The sequence below is a fragment of the Pagrus major genome, chromosome 4 (genome assembly GCF_040436345.1).
Source record: "Pagrus major chromosome 4, Pma_NU_1.0".
In the NCBI taxonomy this organism is placed as follows: Eukaryota; Metazoa; Chordata; class Actinopteri; order Spariformes; family Sparidae; genus Pagrus; species Pagrus major.
In genome coordinates this window covers 21,369,171-21,382,578 of record NC_133218.1, presented here as the reverse complement: position 1 = coordinate 21,382,578, position 13,408 = coordinate 21,369,171, and the positions used below count along the sequence as shown (strand labels likewise).

Here is a 13,408-nt window from a genome sequence, read left to right as displayed (position 1 = left end):
GAATAGTATTGAATTTGTTAGTCCCTCCAATTTATTATTTAAAGCCCTATACAAACATTAAATAAAATGCATCGTTAAATATATGTAACATTTTACTGAAATATCACTCATTATAGTTACAAACCAGCTGTGCATAAAAACATGAATAAACATTTAAAGATATTTTCACAGTGTGATATAAACTGCTTATAAATGCAACGGATTATGGCCTGCATGGCAACAACCACATTTTTCACTGCTGCTGTTGAGACCAAAGCGTGCCACCATTGAATTGAAACATGTTTTAAAAGCACAGGAAATGAATTAAAGTCATACAAACTCAAAATAATAAATTCACCCTGTGTTTATCACACTAAACTGACAGTGAGGAGAGCCCTTGATGATGATTGGCTGCTAAGAGGAGGGGACAGTATATAGACTCTGATAAATGTGGTGTTTCATGGTCTCCCCTGACAAATCATCAATGGCCAGGAGCCTTCAGCAGACACACTCTGTTGCTCCCACCCACAGAAATTTTACAGAAGTCAAAAGTTCCTTTTTTCATTTTACAGTCGGGCCTTGTTTATTTCATTTTATTTGACACAGCTGAAGATCTCCACGAGTAGCTAAGTTCAAAAGTGTGTGCTATACAATAAGAGAGAGAGAGAGAGACAGAGAGAGAGAGAGACATTTTTTGCTTTTTCGTTGAGTGAGAGGAAATTTTGAAACGTTGTGCAATGGTGCCGCAAAGGTTTTGAAAGGTTGTGAGAGGGTTTTGCCAGCAAAGCGTTTGAGAGCCGGTCCGTTGGAGACGAGGTCTCCATGTTGCATCCATACAGAATGGAGAGCTACCTCATCCCGCCTGTGAGTATCTTTTATTCTATTACTATTATTTTGAAAAGATAGAAGAAAAAAAACTCTCAGGAGGCTTTCCAGCATGTGAAGCTTGAGAAGAGCTCATTGAGTAGTTTGTGTTTAAAGCAGCATCAAACAGAAAACACGTTTAATAGTCAGGATGATGGATGACATGTATAATCTCAAATAAGATGACTTAATGTGAGTTCAACTTCAATTTGAATACAGGACACAAACTGTAAGAGTCTTTTATACGACTGGAAACATGAAAATGAAACTCTAGAGTTCAAGAGAGTTTCAGAAGAGGCACGGCAAGAAAGAAACGTATTGTTGTAACACAAATATGACTGATGCCTCGTCTGATTTACAACCTGAAATATATTTAGAGACAATGTGAACATTTTCTAAAAAAGAAGGGTGGGTATTTTAATTTATTTGATGTGTAATGGCATAAATAAATTGTCTGCAGGATGAACACCATGCAGTAAAAGACTTTGCTCCCGTGACATTTTGTGGCTGAAACTGTTTTTATTTGCTCTTGCAGCACACTGAAGAGATGTACGATACTGAGATCTACAGACATCAAATTACAGAATATTATAATCCGTATGTCCTAGATGCAGATATCCAGGCAGGTGAGTTTTACTTCAACAATCCTACTTGTCTCATGTGAACACTGTTTGAATTAAATCACCACTTGTTCTATTAAAGTATTTCATATATATATTTTTAAATTAAAGACATTTTAAAATGCATTTTTTTAAAAAAAGGCCAAATGTCAATATTGACATGAGCTCAATCCACAGACAAGAATTTTGTCTTCATCTCAATTTTCATTCAAATTAAAAACTGGTCTTCAAGTGAATTTATTCTTCAGATTAATCACAATGATCGCGGTGACTTCTCTGGTGTATTCTATATAAGAAGCCTTCAGTGTGTGCAGCTGGAGCGCACCACATTAGGGTGTATGAAACACAGGAAACAGATGCCATTTCTTTCGGCTGCTACGGCTACAGACATAGAACAACTTTCGCCCCATGGGGTTTTGTTGATACATGAGAGCCGCTTTACTTTCTCTTGTAATCAACTGTTTTGCATATTGCACCAAAACAATCTAAATTGGGAGAAAAATGCTGTTCCTGACCGTATAGCCCACTGAGAAAGCTTCAGTTAAAAATAGTTCTTGTCTAAAAACTAAATTTAATGTCTAAATCTAATCTTGAATTAAAGAAAAAAAAATAAAGTTATGAAAAAAGAATGATCTTACAGTGTTACAGTGGATGCATGGCATGGCTAAATTATCCAGTTTGATGACTATGGCAAAATTTTGCAGTACTTTGGCATGTGAAATACTTGGCTCTACTTCAATGACCACACCTAAAAGTATGTAAAACCCTGAACTTGCGAGGTGATTCTTGAATAGATTTTGAGAAAAGAAATAGTCGAGGACAACATGAGAAAGACCGCAGATGCAAAAGTCAACGGCTGTGGCGACACTGCGAGTGTGGCAAAAACACAGGAAAGAGCTTCATGCTGAATTATCCATTATTCTCCTCATTTCATCCGCTTTATGCAAACTCAAGCACTATGACTAAGCAGCTCACTGTCAGCTCCAGTTGCGTTTGAATTGGTAGTTTTTAGATTAATTTTCATAGACACAAGCTTTTATCATGGGTCATCTCTAACTGGTTAAACATTGATTTGATTGAAGCTGTGTTGACCTTATTTGGGTTTATTTCTGTCTTCTTTTCTGTTTTCTGTGGCCATTATGCCGTTTTCACACCTTCTCCGTTTAGATCACTGGGACTACCACTCTCACCCTCACGTACACCCCGTAGAGTATGAAAACCTGCAAGAGGCCAACTTCACAGAGCTGCAGAGTGTGCCGGCTCTCCACCCGCCTGGCCTCATACGACACGAGGCCATAAGATACGATCCAGAAAATCTGCTCGATCCAAATCTGGGGGCACATCCACATGTTTTACAGCCACAAGTAAGTCTTTTTGTCACCCAACAAAATATATATAATTCTATGTATTCACAGTCTGGTTTCAAATCAGAGCGGACATTTGGGGAGTTGGAGGCCTTTAATGGGCATGTGACAAAAATCAGGAAGTGAATCTTTGAGCTACAAGAAAAACTTTAATTTTAGATTTTATTCCTCTTTGCTTTAATTTCAGTTTAAAAAGAAACATTTTCTTTGAATAGAGTCTGAAGGCTCAGCTCAGTGTCCCAACTTCACCCCTCCAGTTGTGAACCAGTGAACCAGAACAGAGATCTCAGTGTAGCGTGTTTAACCAAGACAAGCAGAGGTGAAACATGTACAGGACAAATCATACACATACACCAAATGTCAAAGTCCTTTACATGTGTTTAAAAGACACGACTGGACCAAATGTGAATATATCTACAAAACCTAAACTTTAATGGCGAGGCCAAAGGTGTCATGGATTTAAATATTTCACTGTGAGTGTGAACGAGTGTCAGTGAAGGGCTGGACTAAGCAGATACACTAAATGTGACAGTCAAATATCAAACCTAGAAGTATATTACAAGTATATTCCATATGAAAGAAAAACATATTTTAAATAACTTCAGGAAGACTGGGGCACCTTTGTGTTCATACCTAAATTTATCATTCTTCTTTATCAGCAGTTTCTTGAAGCATAGGAGCTACAGATAAACACAGACATACTCACTGAAACACAAGACATTTTTCATTTCAGCCACGCAAACTTTTGAATCCTCGACAAAGAATACACAAAGCATGTGGGCTTGAAGGTCACATGATGCTTTTTACTTGTGAGCAACTGAAATTTCCCTGTTGTAAAACGAACTGACGGTTTTATAACGGGAGAATGTGTGTGTGTTTGTGTGTTTGTGTATATGCCAAAAGAAAAAGGTGTGAATGTGCTAATTGAAACGTGGTGTGAGAATACAATGTGAAAAACCACTCTTCACACATGGAATTCACATGAAGGTTTACACCGCTGACTGTTTTTTTTCTAAAGGATGTAAAGTGTTGCCCACCCAGGCATACAGCTATAGCAGCGTCCACACATCACAGCTCATGCAGAGAGAGATGCTGCCTTACTGTTTCACTTACAGTGACAAGACTTCAGTGCAGAACACGAGTCTGATGTTAGGTACAGCAGCAACACGATCTGTAGTTTAAAATGTGCTGAAAGGACTCGAGGTGTCAAACATGGCAGTTTGAAAGTGAGAATAGAAATGCATTAAAAGATATGTGTTTGAAAATACAAGGTGGAGGGTGAGATATAAATACTATCAGTGGTGGATGTAGTATTTAAATGATCGACTCCACACATGTATTAAAGCATTTGTGCAAATTTATTTTTATTATTGTATAATTAAGTACAGTTCTCATACTTGGTTACCATCCACCACTGAATATCGTTGCTTCTGAAGCTGAAGTGAGGCGCTGCAGAATTTAGGACAACAATTGCACTCTTTAACGGTGCAGACCTACACTGATAAAAAAGAATTAAATGCAATTAAAAAAATCTTAAGAACAGCAATATTCTGGCAGCAGGGGGCTTAAAGAAATACTGAAAATAACCATCTAGAAAAAAAACCCACAGTCATTTTTCATACTAAAATGGCAGTTTTTAGCTTTTAATTCAAAACAACATCTTGTTTTTTGGCCTTTTCATGTTTGATTAAGGATATTTAGACAAACAAAAACAATTATGTGCAAATAAATCCACAGAAATAATGACATTTTATAGTCATTCACAATTACATATTCGTCATGTTATTTTACATTACACATGTAAATTCACAGTCTATTTGTGTAATTTTTTATAATTTTGTGACTATTTTGTGTATTTCAAAATACAGGGAAAATCTGTACAGTGTACATTTGCATCCATCATCATGATGTACATGTTTTACAATTAAACATTGTTTGCTTCATTTTCCCAAAATATCCCCAAAGATCAAAACATATGATGGTGGATTCCATAAAAAACTATATATTTTGCTAAAACCTTGGAGCAACATAAAGGGAATTTGTATGTGATCAGCAGGCTCCAAGTTCATCTATCACAAATGTTTTGGTTTAAGACTGATTGACTTCGACTCCTGTCCTGTAGGTAGCCTTCTTCCCTCGGCCTGTGTATCCAACGCACATGTCCCAGCGCAGCTCTGATGATGAGGAGCACGGAGGACGAAGCCCCCCGCTGGAGGTGTCTGATGAGGAGTGTCTGAGAGAGCGAGTCTCCTACGTCACACCAGGAGATCTGGGTAAGGAACCAAGTTTACAGGCCATTTAAAACTATTTGTACAGTGGGTGAGCGCCGCATTCCTCGACTGAGCAGTTAACACGGATACTTTAAGAAACAACAACTGTACCAGCAATGTGGAGACTCTCAGTCATCCAGGCCATGGTATATGTAGACGTGCTAAGTCACTGGACTTGCTTCAGATTCTTAAGTCTCAAGATGTGTGCAGTTGCTTTGGTATCGAATCCTCAGCTCTAAATGTCAGTTTTGGTTTCTTCACATTGGGATGATGATGGTTGAGTCATGTCAGCTTTGTGTTCTGCTGACGATGTAAGATGCACTTTTAAGATGAGCTACTAGTTGCACAATTGCTTCTACACTGCTGCTCATGCATCTTCTACAGAAGCGACTCACAAAAGGACAAAGTTGTTGGTTGTCTGCTAGAAACTAAAAAGGTCTCCAACGCTGGATTTTTATGTTGGATCGTACCAGAAGACTGGTAGGCTACCCCTAGACTACATACACCTCATGACAACACAAGTTCTTCTCATCAATATCATGATTGTTTTAATATTGTTGCATAAGTACACATTCATAATGTACTGTAATAAGTGTACTAGAGCATAGCTTAAGCTAAATGACAGTTTCAGTGCACTTTCTCTTAGGGCTCACTATAAAAGCACAAATATACACCTGTGATGTAATGTAACTGAGAACTTTTACTCAAGTACTGTACTTAAATACATTTTTGTGGTACCACTTTTCTTGAGTATTTCCATTTTCTGCTACATAATACTTTCACTCCACTATACAAACATTGTGGTTTTCACTCCACTGCATGTATTTGATTACTTTACCTACAAGTTACTTTGCATGCTGCATCCAATGCTGCTCATTTTTCAGTAACCCCTGATTTACACTATCAAAAAGTTTAGGTTTAACAGAGTAGTACATGAGTGCAATTAAAGTTCAATACAGGCATTAACACACTTATAAGAAATATACTTGAACATGTTTAAAAATACATGTTGTAATGTATACTTTAAAAAATGTCTAATAAAGTGTATCTTAGATTACATGCATTTTGGAGTAAACCTGTTATAAATATACTGTTAAAGCACATGAATACAATAGTCAAAGATCTACTTAAGTAAAAATGTTAACATTTTTAAAATGTGTGTACAGTCTATAATTAATGATATATTTACAATGTAGTGGAATTTTAGCAAATGGACTAAATCACAAATTAAGTTATATTTTTTCATCAGTATGCTTTGCAAATATTTACTTTGAATACACTGTCCAAAAAATGCACATTACTACACTTCAACACAAGTACTTGTTCAAACACTACTCAGCCTCAGTTTTATATTTTTTTTATCAGCTACATTCAGCTTCATTGAGCTATCAACCGCAAACACTGAACTTAACAGCTGTGCATATTTGATCAGTCACAGGTCCACACAGGTAAAACACAGTCTGTTTGAATTGCAGCACCCCTGATGAAATTTAAGGCCTCATCAGAAGGCCCAAAGAGTTAAATTGTGTTTGATATGTAAACTCAACCATTGAGTTTGATCAGTTCTGCAAACCTCGTATCTCGGGCTGAACGATTCGGGAAAAAAATTTAATTGCGATTTTTCTGACCACCATTGTGATTCCATTCGCGATTATTTTTTAAAAGTCAAGCTTCAGTTCAATTTTCACAGTGTAATAGATATAAAACGTGATGGGGCATTGCCACATTGATATAACATCAAAATATTAACTGATCAATATTATAATGATGATATCCCACGGTGCTTTCGTGAGCTCTTTTCATACGGAGTGGCAGCCGCAAACGGCTCTGCAATAGTCATTTGTTTCGACTGGGCTGAGCATCACCCGTTTGAGCTGACTTTTTTGACGTACACTGGTCATATATGTACCTCTGGTGTTTTTTTAAGTGCTGGTACAAGTTTGTGGTGTTGCGTCGTGGTGCGGCAACTGTTCCACGAAAGGTCTTGCATAGTACCTTTTTTTATTGCACATCTGTCTCTTCACAGCTGAATTACTTCTACATCACGGGAGTGCCTCCTTTCTGTTGTTACTAAATTGTCCACGGTTGCTGCTGGATCAGAGTATGTCATTTTTCCGCAACACAAATCCAAAGTTTTACTTGGGTTTCATGTGTTGTTGTTGGAAGGTGTATACACAGTCGCCTCGGGCCACAGCTGATTGGCGAGGATGACTGTCACACTAGGAACAGCATGAATTTGGAAAGCCATTGACACATGTGTTTAAACATGGGTCGGACGGGCATCCGGCAGCAAAATTAATCGCAGCCTCTGCGATTTGGTAATTTCGATTAATGCGATTTCGATTCAAAATCGGTTAATCATTCAGCCCTACTCATATCTTCATGTAACTATTTCAAAATCGGTTTATGCATCATAAACTGTTTATCACATAGCACCATTACAGTGCAGAAACTCTTAAATTATGAGTCATGAACAGTCACATCTGCCAGTATTACTTAGAATGGGTTCTCTTTAGTCATTGTCCTGTCCCGGAAAGTTAACACATACCTTTTTTTTGGTTACAAATTTGCCTCATGTCCTACTCTGAGTGCTCTGACTGATCTGGCTGATTTATATGGTTGAAACTAACAAATGTGTTGACCCACCTCATTTACACTTACATGATTCCAAGACTAACAAATTGGTCTTTATACCGGTTTGAATGTGATAAAATAACAAGGTGCTTATCAGTTTCAAATTAGTAATGATGGAACGCTTTCATGTTTCCAACAGGAAGTAAAAAGAAGATCCGTTTGTACCAGTTCCTGTTGGACCTTTTAAGAAACGGCGACATGAAGGACAGTATCTGGTGGGTGGACAGAGACAAAGGGACATTCCAGTTTTCTTCCAAACACAAGGAGGCTCTCGCACATCGCTGGGGAATCCAGAAGGGAAATCGCAAAAAAATGACCTATCAGAAGATGGCACGTGCGTTGCGCAACTACGGCAAGACTGGAGAGGTGAAAAAGATAAAGAAGAAGCTGACATACCAGTTCAGTGATGAGGTGCTGGGGAAGACTCATCTGGAGAGAAAACCATATGTGTAGGCTGGAGGGAGACTGAAATGTCAAGATTTACTTACATTATGACAGGTGATGACAGCGTAGGCGTAGTTTCTAATGTTAGATGCTTAATCAACCATGTTGATCTGGTGAACAGCATTTTGTGTATAGCCCCGTTACTGTGGTACAATGGGAACAATTCTCTGAAGGTACGAGCTAATGCAGCATGGAAGTAGAAGACACAAAATCCCTACAGACTCTTTCTGGAGACCACTTCATACAGTGCATGTAATCCAAAGTAGAGAAGCAATATCATAGAAAGCTCAGGTTGTCTTGTCTGTCAGATTGTCTGCATAACAAATTACTTCATAGTAACAGGACCAGCTATAAAAATGTGTAACTCGGATTTGGGAAAGCGTGATTTGCCCTGAGTGATGTAAAATCTGCCCTCCAAACCCCGCCCACAACCATGTGGGGGTGACAAGCTGCTTCATAGCGCAGCAATTTTGACGTGGTGGCCAAAGTTTGGCACATTAATTTGGCATACACAGCACATTTACCCTAACATTGTGTATGTTTTTTTTTAAAAAAAAAACATTATTTAAACATTATTTAATTTTGATGTTCTTTCCCCTCCTGTCTGGGCCCCCTAGTACCTAGTAACGAACCGCATACTCCAAAATGGACGTATGAACACCTCGAAGATAGTTTCAACAAACATTGTTGTACATTACACAGTGACCTTCATTAAATGCAGACTGCATTAGTTTTAGCTAAGTGTCCCTAGTAAATTGGCAGCTGGCCTCAGCAAGAGAAAAATCTTTTGGGCCTACAGTATGTGCCGGGTGAGTGACTTTAATTGAAATGAATGGGCCACTCTTTTAAATACCTCATCCAAAATTGGATATATACAAGGTGCTATAATCAGCTTTAAAACAGCAAAGCCAATCAGGAAAAATCTGAATATAATATATATACTGTATATATATATATATATATATATATATATATATATATATACACATATATATATCATATTCTCTCTCTCTCTCTCTCTCTCTCTATATATATATATATATATATATATATGTATATATATATATATATATTAGCTTAGCATTAAAACTGGAAACAACTGGAAACAGACAACCAAATGTATCAAAATATGTCTTCTGAACCTCTAAAGCTCATTAATAAACATTTTATATCTCTTTTGTATAAACTGTACAAAATCCACAATGTGAAGACAACTGTTTGCAGTTTTGCAGGGAACAATTTCTCTGGACTATTTCTTGTCCAGGAGCACTGACTTCCTTGAGTCTTCGATGTGAAGTTTCCAGCAGATAAAGGCTCTAACTTCTTAACATTATTTAAATGTTACCCATATTTTCCAAAATGACAAACTATTCCTTCAACGACTATATTTGTTATTGTAAAGTCAAAGACAGAAGGGGGAAAGAGAGAATGGGATGATACAGTAACCTGGCATGCATCGCTGACCCTGAGTCACTGAGACGGCCAGTTTGCATTTTTAAACACACACGTCGGTGCGTATTTCAATTGGAAATATCTGTTCACCCATTTTCAATATTAAAGTCTTTGTTTCATGACAGAGTACAACTATTTGTGCTCAGAGAGTGAATGGATTGACACTTCAAAGTTGGACTCTTTCTGGAAACGCTTAAGTTCTCTTTTATCTGTGGGTCATATCACTGTATGTATATAAATCAACTTTGCATTTTAATATTTAAAAAACAAACACAAAGAAGTCATTAATGAGAAAAGACCAACATTGTGATTATTTACATGACAAGAAATGTTTTGTACAAATAAATGAACTGTATGTTACAATGAAGAATTACTTGTAAAAAAAAATAAATTGTTTATAAATGTATGTGTGTCCTTGGTGATAACAGTGATAACATCTCACACCAGTGTAAAATGCAAAAAGAAGAAGAAGAAAAAGAAGAAGAACAGTTAACTTTATATAAAGTTGTAGTGATCTCTCAATTTACATGGCAGCTATAAAGATAATCAGCAAGTATGAGGAACTATGAGGTTAATACGGGGTGGAGGGGTGAAGTGCACTGTCACCTACTTCTTATATCTGCCTTTGTGTCCTGACACACTGCAGGCACCAGCTCTCTACTCAGAGAAGGTGTGACCAAGTCCAGAGTGACAACCTCTCTGTATCTTTGTGTCGTGATTATAGATTGTTTCCTATGGATGATTAAGTTTTACATTCAAAATGTTTTCACATCAAAGCAGTTTTTTAGGAAACTGAAACATAACAACGATGCTCATGAATCCTTATCAACTTCACAACCATCACATCTCTTTTAACAGAAAAACAGGAAGTAATTTTGAGACTGTACTATATGTTTACCACATTTCAGTACCACTTTAGATAGAATTCATTTAAACAAAATATAATCAAACACTAAAAATATCACATTAAATCAAATAATGATAAAAACAAAGGAGTAATGACTTGCCAAAATGTATTATGCAGTGTTGTAATATAAAAATACTACAGCACCTGGTGTCCCAAGAGCCAACAGCTCCCCTCAATGGTCAAGCTGTAATTGATATCCATGACTAACAGGTGAGAAGATGAAAAGAAATGGCCTTGAATAAAATAGAACAGAGTCCAAAGCAATGTGAGGCAATACTATACAACAGAGCTCAGTCTTAATCAGTCTCACATTAGACACAATCATTTCACAGTATGTGGATAAAAGCTCAACAGTGGTGCACACTTGTTCATCATCAGATTGTGGTAAGTAATGGTGAAAATTCATTCACATTTTATCACACTAATGCAAGAAGACTGCAGATTTGGAAAGACTAGACATGATAGGCTGTAGGAACAACACACAACTCTCTGCTGAAACTATTTTCTGAATAAATCTGAGCTGAATCGTGTTTTTATATCTAGAATAGGGGTATCACGATATACTGATACTAACAATAATCATGATATCTAAAGCTAAAATATTGATATTGTGTTAATAATGCACTTTAATATTGTGTTATTAACCATGCGCCTCTTAAATCATTCTGTTTCTTTATCTTCTAGCTTTGTCATACTAGGTGGCAGTTATGCGCCTTAATGCGAGTTGCTGTCCACCATAAGAAGGAAAAATTCATCAAGTGAAATTATTTCTTTTTGTTCATTTTTGTACAGTTATAGTTAAAGGCTCTCTGTCCACCTCTCTGCACTGTATTTTGAGCATAATTCATTTCCCCAAATAGAGACAAAATGGCAAATAAATAAAGTTAAAGAGGAATTTGATTGAGCATTTGTTTTTTTTTGTTTTTTTTACAATTTTCTATCGATATCTCAATAATATCGTGATCATGAATTCTTAAGGCCGTGATAATCCTGTAGTGAAAACCTGATATCGTAACAGCCCTGATCTAGAACCTAAAATCATCATTCACAAGTTTCAGGAGGGTCCAAAAGCAACAAATGCGGCTCCCTGTTCAAATTCTGAACATTGCACAGTGTCATTGATTCTTTGCAAAACCAGCCTCGTATATCCTCTTCACCCTGCGGTTGTACCGCTGCTTGAGAATTATCTCTGAGCACAAAGGATTAGCTGCTCAGCGTTTTAACCTCTCGTTCACCTCATCGTTGGCTGGGTTTTTCAAGGCGACCACCCAGCGTGTTATCTTTCAAGCAAACAAAGTTGAAACTAACTCCACTTTTGTTGCAATGCATTGTTAGACTTTTAAGAGGGGATATAGCTTAATGGTAGCGTGCTAGCTTAGCATGCGAGATAGCGGGACTGATGCCTGTGTTCTCCACAAAACTTCAAGATTTTCTCTTCAGAGTGAAAAACCAGGAGGTATAAGACAGCTGGATGGACAGGTGAACATATTGTGAATCAAGATGGTTGTGTTAGTGGTAAGCTAAGTAACGTATGTTGTGCTATGTTTTATAGCGTGTCAAATCAGACTCTTCATTTAAATCATTAAAGGTATACAATGCAAGACTTGTCAGTTGCTGTTTTTAAATAAACCAGCTGCAATAAAGCAATCCTGGAGAAAGATATTTTGATCGTTGTCAAATACCCACACTTCAGGTTGGTGAGCACCCAGATAAAATGTAGTATAGGGATCTTAAAGGAACTTGGGGCAGGATTTGTGAAAAAATAAACATGCATTTTAAGTTTTTTAATGCTAATGGGTGATGAAGCGTTCAAAACCAAATAGAATGAGCCCACCCACGTATCTCTCCATTGCCTTGAACAGGCTGTGTGCTGCATAATGTACTGCAATTCGTGGTCCGAATTTCCCGAGCAGTCCTGCGGACATGACGTCCAATGACACTGAATGCGCGTCCTTGGATATGGGAAGAAGACAAGCGCGGTGGACCCAAACTAGTGTTTGGGTAGTAATGGATTCTGATACGGCCAGCAAACGACCCACCACCACACAAAGTCCACTAAAAAGTCATACTAAGAAGAAAACAAAGGTTTTATCAGCGGCATGTCGCGAGTCGAAACGAAATTACAACCAAAGCCGGGCTGGCACCCGAATATACATCGGATACACGTTCGGCTCATGGAGGCAGCTTCAACTTGAATTGGGACTGAAAACAGATGCTGACATGGCTCATTTACTAGTAACCAGGTAAGAAAACATTACAGGTCATGTTTAGAGCTTGATTTGAAAATCATATGAGATCACCGAGGACTCGGAGTCCTTTAATCTGAAACCGAATAGTTAGAAATATGTCCCTTTATATATGGGACCGAAAGCCCAACCTGTTATCCGGGAGGTGACGTTAGCAGCTGGATGTAGCCACAGGCTAACGGTTTGTTTGTGTCTGTGTAGCAACATTAGCCGCTTACACACAGCAATCTGTATCAGAGATGATATTTCTGTCCCCCAATAAGCCGTCTTTGCTTTCGCCTGTGCCTCCAGACTGCATCAACCATAACGGTAAATCGCCGCGCTTGTGTGTCGCTACACACAGCGAGCCGGCTGCTTCATGTGTGTAGGGGATAAGGCATCAGCTGCACTGCTGTGAAGAGTTCATGTGCGCTCCCTCGCCGGCTTGGCTGATGGCTGCAGTTACCTTAACGGCCGCAACGGCCGCAACGGCCGTCGTGTCACTATTGAGCCTGCCCCATGTCCCTTTAAATTAACAGCTTCAAAATCATTTAACCGCCCTCCTATCACTTGTTTTTGCTTTCTGTTTGGCAGTGAGTTGTTTGTAGTTAGCACCTACATTATGTCTGACAAATTGTTACAGACCTAG

At 38.0% G+C, this 13,408-nt stretch overlaps 1 protein-coding gene across 1 annotated transcript; it reads left to right on the top strand.

Annotated features, from left to right (window-relative positions):
• Positions 1 to 485: 485 nt before the first annotated feature.
• spi1b (Spi-1 proto-oncogene b) lies at positions 486 to 9,103 on the top strand. Its single transcript, XM_073464308.1, has 5 exons — positions 486 to 843; positions 1,379 to 1,469; positions 2,631 to 2,827; positions 4,950 to 5,100; positions 7,871 to 9,103. Exons 1-5 carry the CDS (start codon positions 802 to 804, stop codon positions 8,182 to 8,184), a joined length of 795 nt encoding a protein of 264 aa, XP_073320409.1. The 5' UTR covers positions 486 to 801; the 3' UTR covers positions 8,185 to 9,103.
• The last annotated feature ends 4,305 nt before the right edge of the window (positions 9,104 to 13,408 follow it).